This window comes from Rhinatrema bivittatum, chromosome 5, assembly GCF_901001135.1.
Source record: "Rhinatrema bivittatum chromosome 5, aRhiBiv1.1, whole genome shotgun sequence".
NCBI lineage: Eukaryota > Metazoa > Chordata > Amphibia > Gymnophiona > Rhinatrematidae > Rhinatrema > Rhinatrema bivittatum.
Genome location: NC_042619.1, coordinates 279,826,568 through 279,853,965, shown reverse-complemented (window position 1 = coordinate 279,853,965; position 27,398 = coordinate 279,826,568). Strand labels below are relative to the sequence as shown.

General features: G+C 39.0%; 1 protein-coding gene across 1 annotated transcript in view; it reads right to left on the bottom strand.

Moving 5' to 3' along the window:
- LOC115092767 (disintegrin and metalloproteinase domain-containing protein 9-like) overlaps positions 1-27,398 on the bottom strand; it is a gene marked incomplete at its 3' end in the record, with an annotated part of 1,804,538 nt that overhangs the window by 484,217 nt on the left and 1,292,923 nt on the right. The window contains exon 11 of the mRNA XM_029604071.1: positions 18,599-18,723. Coding sequence (XP_029459931.1) covers positions 18,599-18,723 — 125 coding nt within the window. The remainder of the gene's footprint in view (positions 1-18,598; positions 18,724-27,398) is intronic.

The following is a 27,398-nucleotide window of genomic DNA, read 5'->3' as shown; positions in this document are numbered from 1 at the left end:
CTTTTTACATAGCTTTAATTTTGCTATTCTATCTACTGTTATTCTAAGTGCCTATTTCTCCAGATATTGTTATAAGTGATTTAAATTGTTTTGTGTTGCCTTTTCCAAAAGCAATCATAACATATACCAAACAAAAGAAAAAAAAAAGAGGGAGTTTTTAACAAGACACTTAACAGGTGACTTGTGGATCATAGAAGGTGATCAGGCCAGCTCTAGTCAGTCTGCTTGAAAGAGAGAGGAGAGACTACAGTCCAACCTACTTGGCAAAGCTAAGATTTCTTTAAATTAAGCCTTTTTACATAGCTTTAATTTTGCTATTCTATCTACTGTTATTCTAAGTGCCTATTTCTCCAGATATTGTTATAAGTGATTTAAATTGTTTTGTGTTGCCTTTTCCAAAAGCAATCATAACATATACCAAACAAAAGAAAAAAAAAAAGAGGGAGTTTTTAACAAGACACTTAACAGGTGACTTGTGGATCATAGAAGGTGATCAGGCCAGCTCTAGTCAGTCTGCTTGAAAGGGAGAGGAGAGACTACAGTCCAACCTACTTGGCAAAGCTAAGATTTCTTTAAATTAAGCCTTTTTACATAGCTTTAATTTTGCTATTCTGTCTACTGTTATTCTAAGTGCCTATTTCTCCAGATATTGTTATAAGTGATTTAAATTGTTTTGTGTTGCCTTTTCCAAAAGCAATCATAACATATACCAAACAAAAGAAAAAAAAAAGAGGGAGTTTTTAACAAGACACTTAACAGGTGACTTGTGGATCATAGAAGGTGATCAGGCCAGCTCTAGTCAGTCTGCTTGAAAGAGAGAGGAGAGACTACAGTCCAACCTACTTGGCAAAGCTAAGATTTCTTTAAATTAAGTTTTTTACATAGCTTTAATTTTGCTATTCTATCTACTGTTATTCTAAGTGCCTATTTCTCCAGATATTGTTATAAGTGATTTAAATTGTTTTGTGTTGCCTTTTCCAAAAGCAATCATAACATATACCAAACAAAAGAAAAAAAAAAAGAGGGAGTTTTTAACAAGACACTTAACAGGTGACTTGTGGATCATAGAAGGTGATCAGGCCAGCTCTAGTCAGTCTGCTTGAAAGAGAGAGGAGAGACTACAGTCCAACCTACTTGGCAAAGCTAAGATTTCTTTAAATTAAGCCTTTTTACATAGCTTTAATTTTGCTATTCTATCTACTGTTATTCTAAGTGCCTATTTCTCCAGATATTGTTATAAGTGATTTAAATTGTTTTGTGTTGCCTTTTCCAAAAGCAATCATAACATATACCAAACAAAAGAAAAAAAAAAGAGGGAGTTTTTAACAAGACACTTAACAGGTGACTTGTGGATCATAGAAGGTGATCAGGCCAGCTCTAGTCAGTCTGCTTGAAAGAGAGAGGAGAGACTACAGTCCAACCTACTTGGCAAAGCTAAGATTTCTTTAAATTAAGCCTTTTTACATAGCTTTAATTTTGCTATTCTATCTACTGTTATTCTAAGTGCCTATTTCTCCAGATATTGTTATAAGTGATTTAAATTGTTTTGTGTTGCCTTTTCCAAAAGCAATCATAACATATACCAAACAAAAGAAAAAAAAAAAGAGGGAGTTTTTAACAAGACACTTAACAGGTGACTTGTGGATCATAGAAGGTGATCAGGCCAGCTCTAGTCAGTCTGCTTGAAAGAGAGAGGAGAGACTACAGTCCAACCTACTTGGCAAAGCTAAGATTTCTTTAAATTAAGCCTTTTTACATAGCTTTAATTTTGCTATTCTATCTACTGTTATTCTAAGTGCCTATTTCTCCAGATATTGTTATAAGTGATTTAAATTGTTTTGTGTTGCCTTTTCCAAAAGCAATCATAACATATACCAAACAAAAGAAAAAAAAAAAGAGGGAGTTTTTAACAAGACACTTAACAGGTGACTTGTGGATCATAGAAGGTGATCAGGCCAGCTCTAGTCAGTCTGCTTGAAAGAGAGAGGAGAGACTACAGTCCAACCTACTTGGCAAAGCTAAGATTTCTTTAAATTAAGCCTTTTTACATAGCTTTAATTTTGCTATTCTATCTACTGTTATTCTAAGTGCCTATTTCTCCAGATATTGTTATAAGTGATTTAAATTGTTTTGTGTTGCCTTTTCCAAAAGCAATCATAACATATACCAAACAAAAAAAAAAAAAAAAGAGGGAGTTTTTAACAAGACACTTAACAGGTGACTTGTGGATCATAGAAGGTGATCAGGCCAGCTCTAGTCAGTCTGCTTGAAAGAGAGAGGAGAGACTACAGTCCAACCTACTTGGCAAAGCTAAGATTTCTTTAAATTAAGCCTTTTTACATAGCTTTAATTTTGCTATTCTATCTACTGTTATTCTAAGTGCCTATTTCTCCAGATATTGTTATAAGTGATTTAAATTGTTTTGTGTTGCCTTTTCCAAAAGCAATCATAACATATACCAAACAAAAGAAAAAAAAAAGAGGGAGTTTTTAACAAGACACTTAACAGGTGACTTGTGGATCATAGAAGGTGATCAGGCCAGCTCTAGTCAGTCTGCTTGAAAGAGAGAGGAGAGACTACAGTCCAACCTACTTGGCAAAGCTAAGATTTCTTTAAATTAAGCCTTTTTACATAGCTTTAATTTTGCTATTCTATCTACTGTTATTCTAAGTGCCTATTTCTCCAGATATTGTTATAAGTGATTTAAATTGTTTTGTGTTGCCTTTTCCAAAAGCAATCATAACATATACCAAACAAAAGAAAAAAAAAAAGAGGGAGTTTTTAACAAGACACTTAACAGGTGACTTGTGGATCATAGAAGGTGATCAGGCCAGCTCTAGTCAGTCTGCTTGAAAGAGAGAGGAGAGACTACAGTCCAACCTACTTGGCAAAGCTAAGATTTCTTTAAATTAAGCCTTTTTACATAGCTTTAATTTTGCTATTCTATCTACTGTTATTCTAAGTGCCTATTTCTCCAGATATTGTTATAAGTGATTTAAATTGTTTTGTGTTGCCTTTTCCAAAAGCAATCATAACATATACCAAACAAAAGAAAAAAAAAAAGAGGGAGTTTTTAACAAGACACTTAACAGGTGACTTGTGGATCATAGAAGGTGATCAGGCCAGCTCTAGTCAGTCTGCTTGAAAGAGAGAGGAGAGACTACAGTCCAACCTACTTGGCAAAGCTAAGATTTCTTTAAATTAAGCCTTTTTACATAGCTTTAATTTTGCTATTCTATCTACTGTTATTCTAAGTGCCTATTTCTCCAGATATTGTTATAAGTGATTTAAATTGTTTTGTGTTGCCTTTTCCAAAAGCAATCATAACATATACCAAACAAAAGAAAAAAAAAAAGAGGGAGTTTTTAACAAGACACTTAACAGGTGACTTGTGGATCATAGAAGGTGATCAGGCCAGCTCTAGTCAGTCTGCTTGAAAGAGAGAGGAGAGACTACAGTCCAACCTACTTGGCAAAGCTAAGATTTCTTTAAATTAAGCCTTTTTACATAGCTTTAATTTTGCTATTCTATCTACTGTTATTCTAAGTGCCTATTTCTCCAGATATTGTTATAAGTGATTTAAATTGTTTTGTGTTGCCTTTTCCAAAAGCAATCATAACATATACCAAACAAAAGAAAAAAAAAAGAGGGAGTTTTTAACAAGACACTTAACAGGTGACTTGTGGATCATAGAAGGTGATCAGGCCAGCTCTAGTCAGTCTGCTTGAAAGAGAGAGGAGAGACTACAGTCCAACCTACTTGGCAAAGCTAAGATTTCTTTAAATTAAGCCTTTTTACATAGCTTTAATTTTGCTATTCTATCTACTGTTATTCTAAGTGCCTATTTCTCCAGATATTGTTATAAGTGATTTAAATTGTTTTGTGTTGCCTTTTCCAAAAGCAATCATAACATATACCAAACAAAAGAAAAAAAAAAAGAGGGAGTTTTTAACAAGACACTTAACAGGTGACTTGTGGATCATAGAAGGTGATCAGGCCAGCTCTAGTCAGTCTGCTTGAAAGAGAGAGGAGAGACTACAGTCCAACCTACTTGGCAAAGCTAAGATTTCTTTAAATTAAGCCTTTTTACATAGCTTTAATTTTGCTATTCTATCTACTGTTATTCTAAGTGCCTATTTCTCCAGATATTGTTATAAGTGATTTAAATTGTTTTGTGTTGCCTTTTCCAAAAGCAATCATAACATATACCAAACAAAAGAAAAAAAAAAAGAGGGAGTTTTTAACAAGACACTTAACAGGTGACTTGTGGATCATAGAAGGTGATCAGGCCAGCTCTAGTCAGTCTGCTTGAAAGAGAGAGGAGAGACTACAGTCCAACCTACTTGGCAAAGCTAAGATTTCTTTAAATTAAGCCTTTTTACATAGCTTTAATTTTGCTATTCTATCTACTGTTATTCTAAGTGCCTATTTCTCCAGATATTGTTATAAGTGATTTAAATTGTTTTGTGTTGCCTTTTCCAAAAGCAATCATAACATATACCAAACAAAAGAAAAAAAAAAGAGGGAGTTTTTAACAAGACACTTAACAGGTGACTTGTGGATCATAGAAGGTGATCAGGCCAGCTCTAGTCAGTCTGCTTGAAAGAGAGAGGAGAGACTACAGTCCAACCTACTTGGCAAAGCTAAGATTTCTTTAAATTAAGCCTTTTTACATAGCTTTAATTTTGCTATTCTATCTACTGTTATTCTAAGTGCCTATTTCTCCAGATATTGTTATAAGTGATTTAAATTGTTTTGTGTTGCCTTTTCCAAAAGCAATCATAACATATACCAAACAAAAGAAAAAAAAAAAGAGGGAGTTTTTAACAAGACACTTAACAGGTGACTTGTGGATCATAGAAGGTGATCAGGCCAGCTCTAGTCAGTCTGCTTGAAAGAGAGAGGAGAGACTACAGTCCAACCTACTTGGCAAAGCTAAGATTTCTTTAAATTAAGCCTTTTTACATAGCTTTAATTTTGCTATTCTATCTACTGTTATTCTAAGTGCCTATTTCTCCAGATATTGTTATAAGTGATTTAAATTGTTTTGTGTTGCCTTTTCCAAAAGCAATCATAACATATACCAAACAAAAGAAAAAAAAAAAGAGGGAGTTTTTAACAAGACACTTAACAGGTGACTTGTGGATCATAGAAGGTGATCAGGCCAGCTCTAGTCAGTCTGCTTGAAAGAGAGAGGAGAGACTACAGTCCAACCTACTTGGCAAAGCTAAGATTTCTTTAAATTAAGCCTTTTTACATAGCTTTAATTTTGCTATTCTATCTACTGTTATTCTAAGTGCCTATTTCTCCAGATATTGTTATAAGTGATTTAAATTGTTTTGTGTTGCCTTTTCCAAAAGCAATCATAACATATACCAAACAAAAGAAAAAAAAAAAGAGGGAGTTTTTAACAAGACACTTAACAGGTGACTTGTGGATCATAGAAGGTGATCAGGCCAGCTCTAGTCAGTCTGCTTGAAAGAGAGAGGAGAGACTACAGTCCAACCTACTTGGCAAAGCTAAGATTTCTTTAAATTAAGCCTTTTTACATAGCTTTAATTTTGCTATTCTATCTACTGTTATTCTAAGTGCCTATTTCTCCAGATATTGTTATAAGTGATTTAAATTGTTTTGTGTTGCCTTTTCCAAAAGCAATCATAACATATACCAAACAAAAGAAAAAAAAAAGAGGGAGTTTTTAACAAGACACTTAACAGGTGACTTGTGGATCATAGAAGGTGATCAGGCCAGCTCTAGTCAGTCTGCTTGAAAGAGAGAGGAGAGACTACAGTCCAACCTACTTGGCAAAGCTAAGATTTCTTTAAATTAAGCCTTTTTACATAGCTTTAATTTTGCTATTCTATCTACTGTTATTCTAAGTGCCTATTTCTCCAGATATTGTTATAAGTGATTTAAATTGTTTTGTGTTGCCTTTTCCAAAAGCAATCATAACATATACCAAACAAAAGAAAAAAAAAAAGAGGGAGTTTTTAACAAGACACTTAACAGGTGACTTGTGGATCATAGAAGGTGATCAGGCCAGCTCTAGTCAGTCTGCTTGAAAGAGAGAGGAGAGACTACAGTCCAACCTACTTGGCAAAGCTAAGATTTCTTTAAATTAAGCCTTTTTACATAGCTTTAATTTTGCTATTCTATCTACTGTTATTCTAAGTGCCTATTTCTCCAGATATTGTTATAAGTGATTTAAATTGTTTTGTGTTGCCTTTTCCAAAAGCAATCATAACATATACCAAACAAAAGAAAAAAAAAAAGAGGGAGTTTTTAACAAGACACTTAACAGGTGACTTGTGGATCATAGAAGGTGATCAGGCCAGCTCTAGTCAGTCTGCTTGAAAGAGAGAGGAGAGACTACAGTCCAACCTACTTGGCAAAGCTAAGATTTCTTTAAATTAAGCCTTTTTACATAGCTTTAATTTTGCTATTCTATCTACTGTTATTCTAAGTGCCTATTTCTCCAGATATTGTTATAAGTGATTTAAATTGTTTTGTGTTGCCTTTTCCAAAAGCAATCATAACATATACCAAACAAAAGAAAAAAAAAAAGAGGGAGTTTTTAACAAGACACTTAACAGGTGACTTGTGGATCATAGAAGGTGATCAGGCCAGCTCTAGTCAGTCTGCTTGAAAGAGAGAGGAGAGACTACAGTCCAACCTACTTGGCAAAGCTAAGATTTCTTTAAATTAAGCCTTTTTACATAGCTTTAATTTTGCTATTCTATCTACTGTTATTCTAAGTGCCTATTTCTCCAGATATTGTTATAAGTGATTTAAATTGTTTTGTGTTGCCTTTTCCAAAAGCAATCATAACATATACCAAACAAAAGAAAAAAAAAAAGAGGGAGTTTTTAACAAGACACTTAACAGGTGACTTGTGGATCATAGAAGGTGATCAGGCCAGCTCTAGTCAGTCTGCTTGAAAGAGAGAGGAGAGACTACAGTCCAACCTACTTGGCAAAGCTAAGATTTCTTTAAATTAAGCCTTTTTACATAGCTTTAATTTTGCTATTCTATCTACTGTTATTCTAAGTGCCTATTTCTCCAGATATTGTTATAAGTGATTTAAATTGTTTTGTGTTGCCTTTTCCAAAAGCAATCATAACATATACCAAACAAAAGAAAAAAAAAAGAGGGAGTTTTTAACAAGACACTTAACAGGTGACTTGTGGATCATAGAAGGTGATCAGGCCAGCTCTAGTCAGTCTGCTTGAAAGAGAGAGGAGAGACTACAGTCCAACCTACTTGGCAAAGCTAAGATTTCTTTAAATTAAGCCTTTTTACATAGCTTTAATTTTGCTATTCTATCTACTGTTATTCTAAGTGCCTATTTCTCCAGATATTGTTATAAGTGATTTAAATTGTTTTGTGTTGCCTTTTCCAAAAGCAATCATAACATATACCAAACAAAAGAAAAAAAAAAAGAGGGAGTTTTTAACAAGACACTTAACAGGTGACTTGTGGATCATAGAAGGTGATCAGGCCAGCTCTAGTCAGTCTGCTTGAAAGAGAGAGGAGAGACTACAGTCCAACCTACTTGGCAAAGCTAAGATTTCTTTAAATTAAGCCTTTTTACATAGCTTTAATTTTGCTATTCTATCTACTGTTATTCTAAGTGCCTATTTCTCCAGATATTGTTATAAGTGATTTAAATTGTTTTGTGTTGCCTTTTCCAAAAGCAATCATAACATATACCAAACAAAAGAAAAAAAAAAAGAGGGAGTTTTTAACAAGACACTTAACAGGTGACTTGTGGATCATAGAAGGTGATCAGGCCAGCTCTAGTCAGTCTGCTTGAAAGAGAGAGGAGAGACTACAGTCCAACCTACTTGGCAAAGCTAAGATTTCTTTAAATTAAGCCTTTTTACATAGCTTTAATTTTGCTATTCTATCTACTGTTATTCTAAGTGCCTATTTCTCCAGATATTGTTATAAGTGATTTAAATTGTTTTGTGTTGCCTTTTCCAAAAGCAATCATAACATATACCAAACAAAAGAAAAAAAAAAAGAGGGAGTTTTTAACAAGACACTTAACAGGTGACTTGTGGATCATAGAAGGTGATCAGGCCAGCTCTAGTCAGTCTGCTTGAAAGAGAGAGGAGAGACTACAGTCCAACCTACTTGGCAAAGCTAAGATTTCTTTAAATTAAGCCTTTTTACATAGCTTTAATTTTGCTATTCTATCTACTGTTATTCTAAGTGCCTATTTCTCCAGATATTGTTATAAGTGATTTAAATTGTTTTGTGTTGCCTTTTCCAAAAGCAATCATAACATATACCAAACAAAAGAAAAAAAAAAGAGGGAGTTTTTAACAAGACACTTAACAGGTGACTTGTGGATCATAGAAGGTGATCAGGCCAGCTCTAGTCAGTCTGCTTGAAAGAGAGAGGAGAGACTACAGTCCAACCTACTTGGCAAAGCTAAGATTTCTTTAAATTAAGCCTTTTTACATAGCTTTAATTTTGCTATTCTATCTACTGTTATTCTAAGTGCCTATTTCTCCAGATATTGTTATAAGTGATTTAAATTGTTTTGTGTTGCCTTTTCCAAAAGCAATCATAACATATACCAAACAAAAGAAAAAAAAAAAGAGGGAGTTTTTAACAAGACACTTAACAGGTGACTTGTGGATCATAGAAGGTGATCAGGCCAGCTCTAGTCAGTCTGCTTGAAAGAGAGAGGAGAGACTACAGTCCAACCTACTTGGCAAAGCTAAGATTTCTTTAAATTAAGCCTTTTTACATAGCTTTAATTTTGCTATTCTATCTACTGTTATTCTAAGTGCCTATTTCTCCAGATATTGTTATAAGTGATTTAAATTGTTTTGTGTTGCCTTTTCCAAAAGCAATCATAACATATACCAAACAAAAGAAAAAAAAAAAGAGGGAGTTTTTAACAAGACACTTAACAGGTGACTTGTGGATCATAGAAGGTGATCAGGCCAGCTCTAGTCAGTCTGCTTGAAAGAGAGAGGAGAGACTACAGTCCAACCTACTTGGCAAAGCTAAGATTTCTTTAAATTAAGCCTTTTTACATAGCTTTAATTTTGCTATTCTATCTACTGTTATTCTAAGTGCCTATTTCTCCAGATATTGTTATAAGTGATTTAAATTGTTTTGTGTTGCCTTTTCCAAAAGCAATCATAACATATACCAAACAAAAGAAAAAAAAAAAGAGGGAGTTTTTAACAAGACACTTAACAGGTGACTTGTGGATCATAGAAGGTGATCAGGCCAGCTCTAGTCAGTCTGCTTGAAAGAGAGAGGAGAGACTACAGTCCAACCTACTTGGCAAAGCTAAGATTTCTTTAAATTAAGCCTTTTTACATAGCTTTAATTTTGCTATTCTATCTACTGTTATTCTAAGTGCCTATTTCTCCAGATATTGTTATAAGTGATTTAAATTGTTTTGTGTTGCCTTTTCCAAAAGCAATCATAACATATACCAAACAAAAGAAAAAAAAAAAGAGGGAGTTTTTAACAAGACACTTAACAGGTGACTTGTGGATCATAGAAGGTGATCAGGCCAGCTCTAGTCAGTCTGCTTGAAAGAGAGAGGAGAGACTACAGTCCAACCTACTTGGCAAAGCTAAGATTTCTTTAAATTAAGCCTTTTTACATAGCTTTAATTTTGCTATTCTATCTACTGTTATTCTAAGTGCCTATTTCTCCAGATATTGTTATAAGTGATTTAAATTGTTTTGTGTTGCCTTTTCCAAAAGCAATCATAACATATACCAAACAAAAGAAAAAAAAAAAGAGGGAGTTTTTAACAAGACACTTAACAGGTGACTTGTGGATCATAGAAGGTGATCAGGCCAGCTCTAGTCAGTCTGCTTGAAAGAGAGAGGAGAGACTACAGTCCAACCTACTTGGCAAAGCTAAGATTTCTTTAAATTAAGCCTTTTTACATAGCTTTAATTTTGCTATTCTATCTACTGTTATTCTAAGTGCCTATTTCTCCAGATATTGTTATAAGTGATTTAAATTGTTTTGTGTTGCCTTTTCCAAAAGCAATCATAACATATACCAAACAAAAGAAAAAAAAAAAGAGGGAGTTTTTAACAAGACACTTAACAGGTGACTTGTGGATCATAGAAGGTGATCAGGCCAGCTCTAGTCAGTCTGCTTGAAAGAGAGAGGAGAGACTACAGTCCAACCTACTTGGCAAAGCTAAGATTTCTTTAAATTAAGCCTTTTTACATAGCTTTAATTTTGCTATTCTATCTACTGTTATTCTAAGTGCCTATTTCTCCAGATATTGTTATAAGTGATTTAAATTGTTTTGTGTTGCCTTTTCCAAAAGCAATCATAACATATACCAAACAAAAGAAAAAAAAAAGAGGGAGTTTTTAACAAGACACTTAACAGGTGACTTGTGGATCATAGAAGGTGATCAGGCCAGCTCTAGTCAGTCTGCTTGAAAGAGAGAGGAGAGACTACAGTCCAACCTACTTGGCAAAGCTAAGATTTCTTTAAATTAAGCCTTTTTACATAGCTTTAATTTTGCTATTCTATCTACTGTTATTCTAAGTGCCTATTTCTCCAGATATTGTTATAAGTGATTTAAATTGTTTTGTGTTGCCTTTTCCAAAAGCAATCATAACATATACCAAACAAAAGAAAAAAAAAAAGAGGGAGTTTTTAACAAGACACTTAACAGGTGACTTGTGGATCATAGAAGGTGATCAGGCCAGCTCTAGTCAGTCTGCTTGAAAGAGAGAGGAGAGACTACAGTCCAACCTACTTGGCAAAGCTAAGATTTCTTTAAATTAAGCCTTTTTACATAGCTTTAATTTTGCTATTCTATCTACTGTTATTCTAAGTGCCTATTTCTCCAGATATTGTTATAAGTGATTTAAATTGTTTTGTGTTGCCTTTTCCAAAAGCAATCATAACATATACCAAACAAAAGAAAAAAAAAAGAGGGAGTTTTTAACAAGACACTTAACAGGTGACTTGTGGATCATAGAAGGTGATCAGGCCAGCTCTAGTCAGTCTGCTTGAAAGAGAGAGGAGAGACTACAGTCCAACCTACTTGGCAAAGCTAAGATTTCTTTAAATTAAGCCTTTTTACATAGCTTTAATTTTGCTATTCTATCTACTGTTATTCTAAGTGCCTATTTCTCCAGATATTGTTATAAGTGATTTAAATTGTTTTGTGTTGCCTTTTCCAAAAGCAATCATAACATATACCAAACAAAAGAAAAAAAAAAGAGGGAGTTTTTAACAAGACACTTAACAGGTGACTTGTGGATCATAGAAGGTGATCAGGCCAGCTCTAGTCAGTCTGCTTGAAAGAGAGAGGAGAGACTACAGTCCAACCTACTTGGCAAAGCTAAGATTTCTTTAAATTAAGCCTTTTTACATAGCTTTAATTTTGCTATTCTATCTACTGTTATTCTAAGTGCCTATTTCTCCAGATATTGTTATAAGTGATTTAAATTGTTTTGTGTTGCCTTTTCCAAAAGCAATCATAACATATACCAAACAAAAGAAAAAAAAAAGAGGGAGTTTTTAACAAGACACTTAACAGGTGACTTGTGGATCATAGAAGGTGATCAGGCCAGCTCTAGTCAGTCTGCTTGAAAGAGAGAGGAGAGACTACAGTCCAACCTACTTGGCAAAGCTAAGATTTCTTTAAATTAAGCCTTTTTACATAGCTTTAATTTTGCTATTCTATCTACTGTTATTCTAAGTGCCTATTTCTCCAGATATTGTTATAAGTGATTTAAATTGTTTTGTGTTGCCTTTTCCAAAAGCAATCATAACATATACCAAACAAAAGAAAAAAAAAAAGAGGGAGTTTTTAACAAGACACTTAACAGGTGACTTGTGGATCATAGAAGGTGATCAGGCCAGCTCTAGTCAGTCTGCTTGAAAGAGAGAGGAGAGACTACAGTCCAACCTACTTGGCAAAGCTAAGATTTCTTTAAATTAAGCCTTTTTACATAGCTTTAATTTTGCTATTCTATCTACTGTTATTCTAAGTGCCTATTTCTCCAGATATTGTTATAAGTGATTTAAATTGTTTTGTGTTGCCTTTTCCAAAAGCAATCATAACATATACCAAACAAAAGAAAAAAAAAAGAGGGAGTTTTTAACAAGACACTTAACAGGTGACTTGTGGATCATAGAAGGTGATCAGGCCAGCTCTAGTCAGTCTGCTTGAAAGAGAGAGGAGAGACTACAGTCCAACCTACTTGGCAAAGCTAAGATTTCTTTAAATTAAGCCTTTTTACATAGCTTTAATTTTGCTATTCTATCTACTGTTATTCTAAGTGCCTATTTCTCCAGATATTGTTATAAGTGATTTAAATTGTTTTGTGTTGCCTTTTCCAAAAGCAATCATAACATATACCAAACAAATAAAAAAAAAAGAGGGAGTTTTTAACAAGACACTTAACAGGTGACTTGTGGATCATAGAAGGTGATCAGGCCAGCTCTAGTCAGTCTGCTTGAAAGAGAGAGGAGAGACTACAGTCCAACCTACTTGGCAAAGCTAAGATTTCTTTAAATTAAGCCTTTTTACATAGCTTTAATTTTGCTATTCTATCTGCTTCCCTCCCACCCTACCCCTCTACCCACCCACCCCTAGGTTGGTTGTTCTAATATAGTCTACCTAAATACAATTGGCAACAGGATAAATTGGTAATTTAGTTGTTCCTCAGGTGTTATCCATCAGATACATTTATCAAAATGAGGACTATCTAATGTAACCATTGTGGAGCATTTATTGTCAGGGAAGTCATCTGGAAACTTAGGGCTTGCCCAAATTGTGCACAACTCTCTTCCTTGAAAAAGGAGCTGACTGAGATTAAAGATCAATTAGCTTCAATTAAAAGTAATACACCCACATTGCATTACTCAGAAAATAATTCCCCAATATCACAGAAAAGCCAGGAGTCAAGAAAAGGATTTTCAGTAGGCTCAGGTAGGCCCCACAGTCACCCATTCTTGACAGATGGGCAGCCAACAGGTATACCCCCCCACTCAAACAGGTCATTAAGAAATTCTTTACAATCCAGGATTACAGTGGGCTCTGGTAGAATTAGACCTGTGATGAGGAGACACACAATGTACCAAATGCAAAAAGAACAACAAGCCTTCTCTATATTAAAAACTGAAGAAGTTCTTGAGAAAAACATTGAAGTGTTACCAGCAAAGAGAGAGAAAATACAATGCATGCAGTATTTCAAGATCCATAACCAAAAGAAAAATCTAATTGAGATGAATAACTCTGTCAACAGTGGCACAACTACAAAAAGAAAGAGTGAAGTGAATAACAAATCTCAACTAATATCTTATAAGGAGTCCAGGAAAAGCAATAATCTTAAAGAGAGTACCTGGAAGGCTATGACCACAAATGCTCATAGTTTGGGAAATAAAATCCCAGATCTGCAGGCCCTAATGGCTGAGGCAGAATTGGACATTGTTGCTATCACAGAAACATGGTTCACAGAATCTCATGAATGGGATACAACAATACCAGGCTACAACTTGTTAAGGAAGGACAGAGAGGATAGAAAAGGGGGAGGTGTGGCTCTTTATGTTAGAAACAACATCCAAGCATCTGAGCTACAAGGAAGTTGGGGTAAGGAAGAAGCTCTATGGCTCGACCTAAAAAAAGATGACGGAGCGTCCATTTATATTGGAGTGGTTTACAGGCCTCCAAACCAAAAGGAAGAGCTGGACAGAGATCTGGTTGAAGACATCCATAAGATAGGTAAGAAGGGAGAAGTGGTGATCGTGGGTGACTTTAATATGCCAGATGTAGACTGGAAAATCCCATCTGCAGAAACTAAAAATAGTAGAGCGATAGTGGATGCCATGCAAGTATCTTTGTTCAAACAAATGGTGTTGGAACCCACGAGAGAAGGAACTATACTCGACTTAGTGCTCACTAATGCAGATAATGTCTCAGATGTCCAGGTGGGCGCCCACCTCAGCAGTAGTGATCATCAAACGGTATGGTTTAATATCACTAAAAGAATAGGGAAAAGAACCACAAAGACCCGAGTTTTACAGTTCAAAAACACAGACTTTGAGGAAATGGGGAAGTACCTGGAGGAAGAACTTAAAGGATGGGAGAACGAGAGAGATGTGGATCAACAGTGGACCAATCTAAAAGGAGCAATTACCAAGGCAACTGATCTATATGTTAGAAATGTAAAGAAAAGCAAAAGAAAATTGAAACCTATCTGGTTCTCAAAGGAGGTGGCTGACAAAATTAAAGCTAAAAGAACAGCATTCAAGAAATATAAAAGATCCCAAAGGGAGGAGCACAAAGAAGAATATTTGTATCAACTGAGGGAGACAAAGAAATTAATCAAGTTGGCAAAGAGTCAAGCAGAAGAGAGGATTGCCAAGGAGATAAAAAATGGTGACAAAACATTTTTCAGATACATCAGCGAAAAGAGAAAGGTCCAAAGTGGTATAGTGAAATTGAAAGGTGGTAATGATCAATGTGTGGAGAGAGACGAAGAAATGGCAGAAATATTAAACGAATACTTCAGCTCTGTGTTCACTAAAGAAGACCCTGGAGAAGGACCATCTCTACACAACAAGAAACTGGAGGGAAGTGGAATGGATATAAATCCTTTTACAGTAGAAAATGTGTGGGAAGAGCTAAAGAACCTGAAAGTGGACAAAGCCATGGGGCCTGATGGGATTCATCCAAGGATATTGAGGGAGCTCAGAGATGTTCTGGCAGCTCCGCTGTGTGACCTGTTCAATAGATCCCTAGAAACGGGAGTGGTGCCGAGTGATTGGAGAAGAGCGGTGGTGGTCCCACTTCACAAGAGTGGGAACAGGGAGGAGGCTGGCAACTACAGACCGGTTAGCCTCACTTCGGTGGTGGGAAAAGTAATGGAGTCACTGCTGAAAGAGAGAATAGTGAACTATCTACATTCCTGAGAATTGATGGACCAGAGGCAACATGGATTCACCAGGGGAAGATCCTGTCAGACAAATCTGATTAACTTTTTTGACTGGGTAACCAAGGAATTGGATCGAGGAAGAGCGCTTGATATCATATACTTGGATTTCAGCAAAGCTTTTGATACGGTTCCGCACAGGAGACTGGTGAATAAAACCAGAAGCTTAGGAGTGAGGGCCGAGGTGGTGACCTGGATTGCAAATTGGCTGACAGACAGAAGACAATGTGTGATGGTAAATGGAACCTTCTCTGAAGAGAGAGCGGTTTTAAGTGGTGTACCGCAAGGATTGGTGTTGGGACCGGTCCTGTTCAATATCTTTGTGAGCGACATTGCGGACGGGATAGAAGGTAAGGTTTGTCTTTTTGCGGATGACACGAAGATCAGCAACAGAGTGGACACGCCGGAAGGAGTGGAGAGAATGAGACGGGATCTAAGGAAACTGGAAGAGTGGTCGAAGATATGGCAGCTCAGATTCAATGCCAAGAAGTGCAAAGTCATGCATATGGGGAGTGGAAATCCGAATGAACTGTATTCGATGGGGGGGGAAAAGCTGATGTGCACGGAGCAGGAGAGGGACCTTGGGGTGATAGTGTCTAATGATATGAAGTCTGCGAAACAATGCGACAAGGCGATAGCAAAAGCCAGAAGAATGCTGGGCTGCATAGAGAGAGGAATATCGAGTAGGAAAAGGGAAGTGATTATTCCCTTGTACAGGTCCTTGGTGAGGCCTCACCTGGAGTACTGTGTTCAGTTCTGGAGACCGTATCTACAAAAAGACAAAGACAAGATGGAAGCGGTACAGAGAAGGGCGACCAGGAAGGTGGAGGATCTTCATCGCATGACGTACGAGGAGAGATTGAAGAATCTAAATATGTACACCCTGGAGGAAAGGAGGAGCAGAGGTGATATGATACAGACTTTCAGATACTTGAAAGGTTTTAATGATCCAAAGACAACGACAAACCTGTTCCGTAGGAAAAAATCAGCAGAACCAGGGGTCACGATTTGAAGCTCCATGGAGGAAGATTCAGAACCAATGTCAGGAAGTATTTCTTCACGGAGAGGGTGGTGGACGCCTGGAATGCCCTTCCGGAGGATGTGGTGAAGACCAGAACTGTGAAGGACTTCAAAGGGGCGTGGGTAAACACTGTGGATCCATAAAGTCAAGAGGCCGCCAATGAAGAGTGGGTGACTCGCCAGAATGACAGCTACTGCCTGGAGACAATACCCTTATTCAATAAACATACACATGCTTACTGTGACTCCAACATCGCTCTAAGCTTCAACAGCAAGAGGAAATGTGGAAAAATGGATTTACACTCACAAAGAGGGGAGTAGCTGGCTTGTTACGGCGGTTACTACCCCAAACCAAATAAGCCTGATACTTCACCTTCAATGCATATACAGCATAGTTCTCTGCTTCAACGACAGGGGAGAAGAAAAAAGGGTTCGCACTCACAAAGCGGGGAGTAGCTGGCTTGTTACGGCGGTTACTACCCCAACCAAATGTGTCTGATACTTCACTTTTGATGCATATCCAGCATGGCTCTCTGCTTCAACGGCATGGGAGAAGACTGATACATCACGCATTTCCAGCATAGCTCCCTGCTTCAACAGCAGGGGAGAAGAAAAACAACCAATAAGGACTGTATAACATAGTCTGGGTAAAACAAATAAGCATGGGTGCAGCTTGCTTATTGCGGCGGTTACTACCCCTACTACCCCTAACTAATCAAGCTAGATATTTCAATGGTGGGGGAGGAAGGTAAATAGAACCAAGAGCTAAGAGAAACAGATAAGTATGAGAGAAAAAATGTGTGAAGCTTGCTGGGCAGACTGGATGGGCCGTTTGGTCTTCTTCTGCCATCATTTCTATGTTTCTATGTTTCTATAACGCATGGTGTAATGCAAATCTGAAAAAAGGGAGGAGTTTGTGGTGTGATTTGTGACCAAGTTCACAATTTTGTGAGAGAGAGATAGAAAGAATGCCCTCATCCTAGTCAGGTATTTATATCTCTATCGGAGGCCCACCTAGTAACTTGAGGTGAGGTTTAGGTAGTAGTGTAGGGGTTAGGGGCCACTTTGACATTCAAAATGAGACATAAGAACAGAACAGTGCTCCCTTGTGAAGATTTGATGACCTTTGGAGTGAGGAAACTCACCCATAGATGAGATTTGTGCAATGTTCTCTCAACCTAGCTTGATGTTACCCAGGCAGAGAATCCAACAAGCTAGGTTGTGCTAAATATGGGGATATTCAGCAGCATGGCCCTGCTGCTTAATATCCGATGTAAATTAGCCAGATAAGTCTTATCCAGCTAAGTTATTGGGCATTTTCTTTTGAATATCTGTCTCTGAGAGGCTTACTGAAAATTTACCCATAGTCATACCAGGTAAGAAATTTCCCTTTCCCAAATATCTTACAGTTTGATTAGCTTCACTTTTAACTTTTCCACAAATATTCGAAATGTATTTTATTTGCATTTCAGACATTCTAAATGTATGTGAATATCTTTAAAATTCAGATTCTATTTCAAATGCATTTAGTTGAAGTTAAAGAAGTATTTTGAGGTGGACATTCAGGGCTACCTAGCTGGATAAGTAGGGACTTATCCAGCCAAGTGGTGGCAGCTGAATATCTGGTCCTGGATAGCAATCATAACGTAGCCAGATTTATTTATTTATTTATTTGTTTGTTTGTTTGTTTGTTTAACATTATTTTTAGCCCATGCCCTCCAAAGATTGGGGCAGGTTACAATGATACAAGTATAGAAGCAAGCATACACATACACAACCAATTAAAACAGACTACAAATGAAAATAAGACTTAAAACAAGGATTGCATAATGATACAAGTAAATACAAAAACATTGTTTACATTCTCTCATAATTTGTGGGGTGAGAGCTCAACAAACTGGGGTTTTATGATGTTATAAAGCTGCTGCATCATTGTGATAAGTACTTATATAGATAAATATTCAGTTAAGTAGTTAGCTGAGTAAGTGGCGGGAAGGATATAGATGTATCAGGGAAGAGCTACTTATCCAGCTAACGTAGGAGGAAATTTTAAAAGGAGTTATTCACTTAACTATAGCATACTATCCTAGTAATTTTCAAAAGCCATTTACGTAAGTAAAATGTACTTACATGGGTAAATCCTATGTACAATTTAATTGCATATATTGTAACAATTTTCAAAAGCCCACTTGTACAAGTAAAGTGCATTTACATATGTAAAATCAAATTTTAAGCATGCAAATGCTTTTTAAAATCAGGTCCTTAGCCAGCTAAGAAGTAATATTCAGACTTCTCCAGTTACGTTACCGTGATACATTAGACCTGTTCAACAGCAGATCTAAAGTTAACCAGATAAGATCTATCCAGCTAATTAGCAATTTATTCAGAGATATTCAGCAGGATAGCCATACTGCTAAATATCCTTTGTAAGTTAGCCGGATAAGTCTTACCCGGCTTACTTAAAAGTAAGCTTTGAATATCTACACATTCATGTTTAAATGTCCTTTTTTACAATCAAGAAGGGAAAATTATCATTATTGCAATATAGTCATATACTGCACAGTAATAACTTACAATATCTGCTATAAATTCTACAATTAGCAACTGTAAATACAAATATTGCTTACTTCATTGCGGGACTCATAGTGCATATACCAGAAGAACATGAACAAGTGACAGAATCATGAGCCAGGTTGAGTGAATGACCCAGCTGATGTGCTAACATAACTGCAGTTTTGACTGGCTCCATAACCTAAACAATCCATCAAACAGGAGAAAGATGAATATAATTGTTATTAATTTTATTTAAATATGTTATTAAATGAAGCAGAGCAAAGTTTAAAAAAACCTCAAAGTATCACGCAACAGCATAACTTTAGATCTTTTAAGTGAAATTCGAATAAAAGCAAGAAATATAAAATAAATTCTATCAAAAATAAAGAGGTTGTCATTTAGGACCATTTCAGTACTCGCTGTCTTTCCTGTCTCTTACTTTTGTTTCATAATTTGTTGGTCTTATTCTTGACTTTTGTCTATTTAGAGATCAATATTCAAAAGATTTGTCAGGCTAACTTTGGGAGTTATCCAAACATAAGCTTGGGGTTTGAACTAACCCCCTCCTCTTTACCTTTGGCTGAGCAGATATATTTTGTCTGGGCAAATTGTTGCATACACAAAATTTACATGCACAAGAAAAGGTGAGGCTCGAGGCATTCCCAGGGCACAGTAAAACCTTAGCTGGTCAGTGGCTGACTATCAGCACAGATCAACCAAAGTTCTGCAGGTAACTCTTGTTGGAGAGACAGGATCTCCTAAAAATATTCAGATAAAGTTGTCCTGAACTCCATCTATACACTAACAAAGTGTATAGAAGGAGTTCAGGATTGGATACAGCTAATAAAATAGTGTTCAATCTTAAAAAGCCATATGGATAAAACCAGAAGACATATGGATAAAACCAGAAAAAGGTTTCCTGATTTGCATGATTTTAGCTTAAACAATTAAATATTTATGGATAAGGTTCAAAACCCTAGTTATCTTTTTTTTTTTTTTTTTTTTTAAATAATAATTTTACTTTAAATCCCCAATTAAATGCAGTATTGAAATCAGCATTTTATAAGTTGTGCCTATTGAGACAACTTAAATATCTTATAATGAAACAGTATTTTCATGCTAAACTGCAGGCAGTGGTACTGAATTTACTGGACCATAAGAACATAAAAAATGCCATGCTGGGTCAGTCTAAGGTCCACTGAGTCTAGCAATCTGACAATGATTAGTCCGGGTCACAAGTGCCCATAAAATACCAAATAGTTGATCTATTTCTTATATCATAATCCCAGAGATAAGAGCTGGATTCCCCAAGTCTACCTGACTAATAATTGTTTATGGACTTTTCTTCAGGAACTTGCCCAATCCTACATTGTAACATAGTATCATAGTAATGACGGCAGAAAAGGACCAAATGGTTTATCCAGTCTGCCAGGCAAGTTTCTTATGGTAATATCTACCATATCATATTAGTCACCCCTAGGTTTCTTTTAAGGATAGTCCATGCAGTTACCCCCAGTCCTTAAGAAAAAGGTAGTAATATTTACAATCAGAACCAAGCAACTGTCAATCCATAAAAAAATTACTGCTAGCAACATTTTAAATGGGTGAGGAGTCTTCCAGAAAATTCTGTCAATGCTGACTTGCTTTGCTTTTGGACTTGGCCTTAGAAACAGTCCTGTGTTTTTCCCTTTATGTCTGCATATCAGTACACACAGACCATAAAAGTAAGGGCCCATTTTGGTTGCCATCTGAATCCAATTCCCTTACCTCCTCTCCCCACCATCAAAGCAGAGAGTGATGTTGCAGTTGTGTAAAAAATATCAAGGTTTATTGGTTGAGGGTAGTAATTGCCATACTTCTGCTAAGGGTATTTCATTTTATTTATTTATTTAACATTTTTCTATACCGATCTTCATGAAGCGATTCATATCAGACAGGGTAGTAACTGTCACACTGAGTGGGTTATCCCCATGCATTTTTTTCTTAATTTCTGTCCTCTATCCTTTAGGGATCCACAGGGTTTATCCCATACCCCTTCAAATTCTTTGACTGATTTTATCTTCACCACCTCCTCCAGAAGTGCATTCCAGGCATCCATGATGAAGAAATATTTCCAGATATTGATTCTGAGTTGTCCTCCTTAAGTTTCATGTCATGTACCCTCGTTCTACTGTTTTTTTTCCAACAGAAGAGGTTTGAAGTGCATATATCATTAAAACCTTTCAATAATCTGAAGGACTGTATCATATCTCCCAAGCACCTCCTTTCTTCCAGGGCATACATATTTAAGTCCTTCAACCTCTCCTCATAAGTTATTTGATGGATTTACCATACTATTTTGGTTGTCCTTCTGTGGACCGCCCTCATCCTGTCTCTATCCCTTTTGAGAATCAGTCTCCAGAACTGAAGACAGTACTCCAGGTATTCACCAAAGACCTTCGGTACTTAAGGAGATTATCACATCCCTTTTTTTTTTTTTACTGGTTATTAGGGGTGTGCATCCGTTTTCCACATATTTGTAATCCGCAATTTATTTTGTCCTATCTGTTACATACATGGGGAGGCGAAACGCATCGCGACTCCCCACGTATTTAACAGATTTATGTTTTATTTGGCACGCCGCGAGGCGCGCGCTTTTCTTCGCCATTAGCTGCGAGCTACCCAGGATTACTACAAAATGGTGGCGCCCCTGCGGTAACCATGCCAACCTGTCTGACCCTTTCAAGTGAGTCGCAGTGACTCACAGGAAATGGTCAGACAGGTCGGTATGGATACCGGAACGCAGCGTATCCATGCTGACATTTTCTGAGCAGCACTGAATGCAGCCAATCGCGCTGTCATTCAGTGCTCTCTGTGGATTTTACTGACGAGCCAGCAGTATATAAACATCAGCACGAGGAGCCATGCAGTCATTTCCAGCGATGCTGTGGAGAGTTGGGCTGCTGGTTCGAAGGGGGAGCAGGCAGAACTTATAGAGAAGAGATAGGCTAGCTAAGGAAAGAAAAATATTCTTTGTTTTGCTGTAGTGCCAGGGTCAGCTACAGTCACTACTATTCCTGTTTCTTTTAAGATGTTTATTTTGGTCAGACTCATCTCTGACTGAGAAGAGAAGCTGACTGTGCTAGGTCAGCTAGCATTGACCACCATTTACCATTTAGGGTGTTGGGCTGGCTTGGAGAAAGATATTATTTTCAATGTCATCCATTTTTCAGGAGTGACAAAAATTCCTGCTTTTTTAAATTCCAATTACTTAGTCTCTCAGTGCACTGGGCTTCACTGGGAAGTTTAACAGGCTGAGTCTGTGCAGTCAAGTGCCCAGGGAGCCTGCCTCTTTTCTGCTTACAAGCAAGCAGCTTCTGTGTGTACGGTTGCACGCCACACACATTAGTGCATAGCCAGGCAGCGTGACAGTGGGCAGTGCGCATTTTAAACAGACTGAACATTGTTATTGAGTGGGTCTGTGCAGTCAAGTTCCCAGGGAGTGTGCCTCTTTTGTGCTTACAAGCAAGCAGGTTCTGTGTGCACGCCACACACATTAGTGCACAGCCAGGCAGCGTGACAGTGGGCAGTGCGCATTTTAAACAGACTGAACATTGTTATTGAGTGGGTTTGTGCAGTCAAGTGCCCGGGGAGTCTGACTCTTTTGTGCTTTCAAGCAAGCAGGTTCTGTGTGCACGCCACACACATTAGTGCACAGCCAGGCAGCGTGATAGTGGGCAGTGCGCATTTTAAACAGACTGAACATTATTATTGTGGGCCAGTGGGCAGTGTTACCACTCAGTGACATAAAATCCATAATGTCAGGGAAAGACAGATGCAATCGACTGATTGGGACTGGCAGAGGAGGCACCCCAAAAGACAGTAGATTAACACCACCAGTACAGCTAAAAAGGCAACTGTCGCAATCTAAACTCTTTGTAGGGGATGGCAGTTCCATGCCAAAAAACCCCAAATCTGACCATGATAGATTGCCATCCCCAGCACTTGTTTCTGGCCCTGTAATTTTGGAGGAGAGGGAAGGGGAGGCAGAGTCATGCCCTACAAAATGTAGACACCCAAAAGCAGCAGGGGGACAGAAGTCTAGACTAACACTTAGCGTTCACAAAGTAGCGCAGTCACTGTTAGCTTCTGATTCAGATGAAGAATCTTCTTGTGTGGGATTCTCATCAGAAATGGAAGAAGTAATAGCTGACGAATCTTCGGTAGAATCAGTTAGTCCTGTCTTAGCCTCCAGAAATGTGCAGCAGGGGAAAGATGACAGTGATATCGAGGAGGAGAAAGAGCAGTCAGTACGGGGACAGAGGGTGACTGATGCCCCCTCTGGCATTGCTTCTCAGGGTGCACCCACTACCTCAACTCCAGTGGCAGCATCCACCCCCAAGGTGTTAGAGAGGGGAGGATCACGAAAGATATCTCCGATCCTGCTATTAAGTTCACTTAGAGAATAGCCACTGCCATTAGCAATGGTTACATGGAATAGACTTAGTTTTTGGGTACTTGCCAGGTTCTTATGGCCTGGATTGGCCACTGTTGGAAACAGGATGCTGGGCTTGATGGACCCTTGGTCTGACCCAGTATGGCATTTTCTTATGTTCTTATGGAAACACTTTAAAGTGACGGAAGACCCGTTTTATGCTCGGTGTAATTACTGTGCCAGGGATATTAGTAGAGGCAAGCAAATGGGACATCTATCTAATTTTGGCATGAACCATCATATGAAGAGGCAACACCCAACAAGATTACTGCCATCTGGGGATGGTGGCAGTTCCAGTCGGAGGACCCCTTCCAACCAGTTTGCAGTGGTAGGAAAGCAGCAGAGTCTGCCCACGCCCTCATACCCTTCTAGCAGTCAGGCGGCAGGCCAGCAACCCCCTGACATGTGGAAGAAGTGACAATTCACGATGGAGGAAATGGGGTGGAGTGCGGTAACACTATCCCAGGGTAGGAGGCAGGCAGTTTCAAAAGTTGTAACCAGGAGCATTGGGGAAATGATTGCCCTTGATGACCAGCCCTTGCAGCTAGTACAGAATGTGGGTTTCAAGCGTTTTTTGAAGGTCGTACTTCCAAATTACAAAATCCCGTGCAGAACCACATTTAGTAGAAAGGTCATCCCCTGCCTCTACAAGCAGTGTCGCAGTCGCTTGCAAGCACTGCTAGCTAAGACAGACGGAAGAGTGCATTTCACCTGCGATATCTGGACCGCCATGAATGCTGCACACTCTTACCTCTCTCTGACAGCACACTGGTGGGACATGGCAGAGGCAGTGGCAGCCAGCAGCTCTATTACTGAAGAAGTATCAGGGTGGAGGTGGGATTTATTGCACACCCACCTGACGGACCAGGCCCATACCGCAGCCAATATTCTAGCATGCATCAGAAAGATGCTGGAGGGCTGGCAACTACACCAGCGAGACAGGAAAACGCAGGCAGGGTTCTTTGTCACAGACAATGGTGCAAACATGGTTAAGGCAATAAGCGATGGGCGGTTTAAGAACATCCGATGCTTTGCACACACTCTGCACCTGGTAGTAAAGTCCGCTCTGGGCTTGGAGTCCAATGACAAGGAGAATGAATACCTGCATAGGTTAATACAGGTTAATACAGGAACATATGTGCAGGAACATAGCAGGACACTTCCACAGAAGTGACAAGGCGGGGCAGGTTCTGCGACAAAAGCAGACTGATTTGGATATGCCTCACAAGCGTCTCATTCAAGACATTGCCGCCCGGTGGAATTCCACCTTTATGATGCTGGAGAGGTTACTGGAGCAGCAGACACCCCTTCATATACTTTCTGGTAGAATGGACATAGGTCTGCAGAATCCCCTAGGGCATCATGATTGGTTAGTCATGAGTCAGCTGGTAAAAATCCTGCAGCCTTTCAAGGATGTCACGGACAAGCTGAGTTACAGAAGTGCCACCTTGGCTGACATCATCCCTATAGTTCATCTCCTGGATGAACATTTGGAGGCCTTTAAACAGGAAGAGGGAATGACAGTTGAGGTGCTGGATTGTCTGGACGTTTTGCAGCAGCAGGTGAAAGAGAGATTAACGCCTTTAACACAAGACCGCACATACATGCTCGCCACAGTCTGTGATCCCCGTGTGAAAGGAAAGCGCTTCAAGGATGTCATGGAGGAGCTGAGTTCCAGAAGTGCCACCTTGGCTGACATCATCCCTATAGTTAAATTTCTGGATGAACATTTGGAGGCCTTTAAACGGGAAGAGGGAATGACTGCTGAGGTGCTGCAGTGTGTGTGTTGGGAGGCTGTGGGAAGTAAATCAATTTGGCATGTGTGTGGGGGGTGTGAGGAGGGGGGTGGGTATATTTTATCTGTAAAGGAAATAGTTATCTTCTGGCGAAAAAAGTGCGCGAATGTGTTAAAACGGAAGTGAAGCGTGGACCTGGACTGGCAAAATGATTAGTGTAGCGTGTGTTAGTGAAAGGTGTAACAGATGGCGCTTACGTCCAGCAGATGTCGCTGTTTTCTCAAAACAATTTTTAAACCTATTTTACCTGTCACATGTGTGACATATCTGTAATGTAAGTACAGAAGAACCTTCCTGTATGCGAAATGAAGGTTGTGTCCAAATTTGAAAGCAATCGGTTCAGTGGTTTCTGAGTAGCGATTTTGTCCAAACTATTTAACATTTTTATTTATATAGATATTTCAGGGCAACTGAATTGCAAGGAATAGCGGGCACAGAAGAAGCATTATGTGCCATCCTAAAAAAAGAGGATGGTACATCCATTTTTATTGGAGTGGTTTACAGGCCTCCAACTCAAACAGAATAACTAAACAGAAATCTGACTGAAGACATACAAAAGGTGGGAAGAAAAGGAGATGTGTTGATTGTTGGAGCTTTTAACCTGCCAGATATAGACTGAAGATCCCTTCTGCAGAATCTAACAGAAGTAGAGAGATAGTGGATGCCCTGCAAAGGGTTCTGTTCAAACAAATGGTAATGGAACCCATGAGGGAGGGAGTTATTCTCAACTTAGTGCTCACAAACAGGGATAAACATCTCAAATGTCTGGGTGGGGGCCCACCTTATTACCAGTGATCATCATACGGTATGGTTTGATATTGCAAATAAGATATGGAGAACTCACGGGGGTGGCTTGCAGGAATGACGGCTACTACCTGGTCATTAATATCCTTATTCAATAAACTACACACGGTTAATGTGACTCCTACATTGCTCTATGCTTCAACGGCAAGAAGAAATGTGGGACAAAGGATTTGCATTCACAAATAAGTGTGGGAGTAGCTTGCTTACTGCAGCGGTTACTACCCCAAACCAATTAAGCCTGATACTTCACTTTGAATACATATATAGCGCAGCTCACTGCTTCAACAACAGTGGGGAATGAAGAAAAGAGGATTTACATTCAGACAACTACCAACAAGGACTAAATTGCACAGGCTGGGTAAACAAGCGTGGGAGTAGCTTGCTTATTGCGGAGGTTACTACCCCTAACCAATTAGGCTTGAGACTTCACTTTTCTGCAGCTCCAGCACTGCTATTTACATCAATGGCAGGGGTGGAAGGAAATTAGAACCAAAAAAGTTATCAATAAGGGCCCTGACCTCAGCGGTCAAAGTAACAGATAAGTCTGAGAACAATAAGTGTGAAAGCTTGCTGGGCAGACTGGATGGCTCATTTGGAGGCAGTTATATGCAACCAGCTACTCCAAAGAGCCTGACCTGTTGCTGAGATGTCCAATGCAGGTCTGGCTGGGCCTTAGGTAGTAAGGTCTAGGTGATGTCATCATTTGGTACTGTAGGAATTTTTCCGCCACGGGCCCTTTAAGTAGCAGAGGGACGCATGCGTGCACGTCTAGGGATACTCACACAGCAGAGCGGAGTCCCTGGCATAACGCACCCCATTGTGCGCAGCAGCATGCCACGGCTGGAGCCCAAAGGTTGTTGTGGCAGTGGTGGCCTTCCCACTGCCCAAAGCCCTTGGTAAGAGAGGCCGACCACAGAGCTTTTACCTTTTGGACAACCCTCCGTGAGGCACCCCTTTTCAACTCTGGTGTTTTCCCTTGTAGGAATAACTGGATATGATCATAGATTTATGTGTTAAGCAACTTTGACACAGCAGTTTTTCTGGGCCTCTGTCCCTCCCAACGCAGCCCATGTGGTGAAACATGGTCCGTGTCGGGAGGACCAAAACCTCCGTGTTGTGTTTTCAAGGTGTTTGGTGGATTCTTAGGGTTACAGTGATGGAGACTTCCACGGGGAGGAGCCCCATGGGGAGCTGTAGCACCAGGCTAGACTCAGATGCACTAAACACAGAGATAATAACTTTATTATGCAGCTTGTAGAGTCCACCAGAGGTGGCAGTAGAGAGGAGCTTCAGTGGTAGCAGTCTGGCATCCTCGGCGGATGAGACTCATCCCACAATGGTGGCGTTAGGCTCCGATGCCAGTATCAGTGAGCAGCTGTAGGTGAGACAGACTGCAGATGTTAGTACTCACTCACAAGTAGCTGTAATGTAGAATTCCCAGCAGGCAGGAGAGATGGTAGCAGGCACCAGGATAGATAGCACAGGCCCTCGAGGAGGAGTACCTGGAATCAGGATAGGCACCTGTAAGAGAGAGTAAAGGGCCCCCGAGGAGTAGGTACCCAAGTTAGTAGAACCCCGGAGGGTGTAGAGAGCTTCCAGCAGCAGCAAGAAGCGGTAGAGCAGCTTAGACCGGAACGTATCCAATCCGTTGCTAACTCGTTGGTGGTTAGCAAGTGAGCAGGCTAAATAATTGGAAGCAGTGACGTCACTCGAGGGGGATGCTCCCGAGGTTCGCGCCAACACTGCAATAAAGACGTGAGGCGTGCATGCGCGCACGCCCTAGGAGGCCCTCAGGTAAAA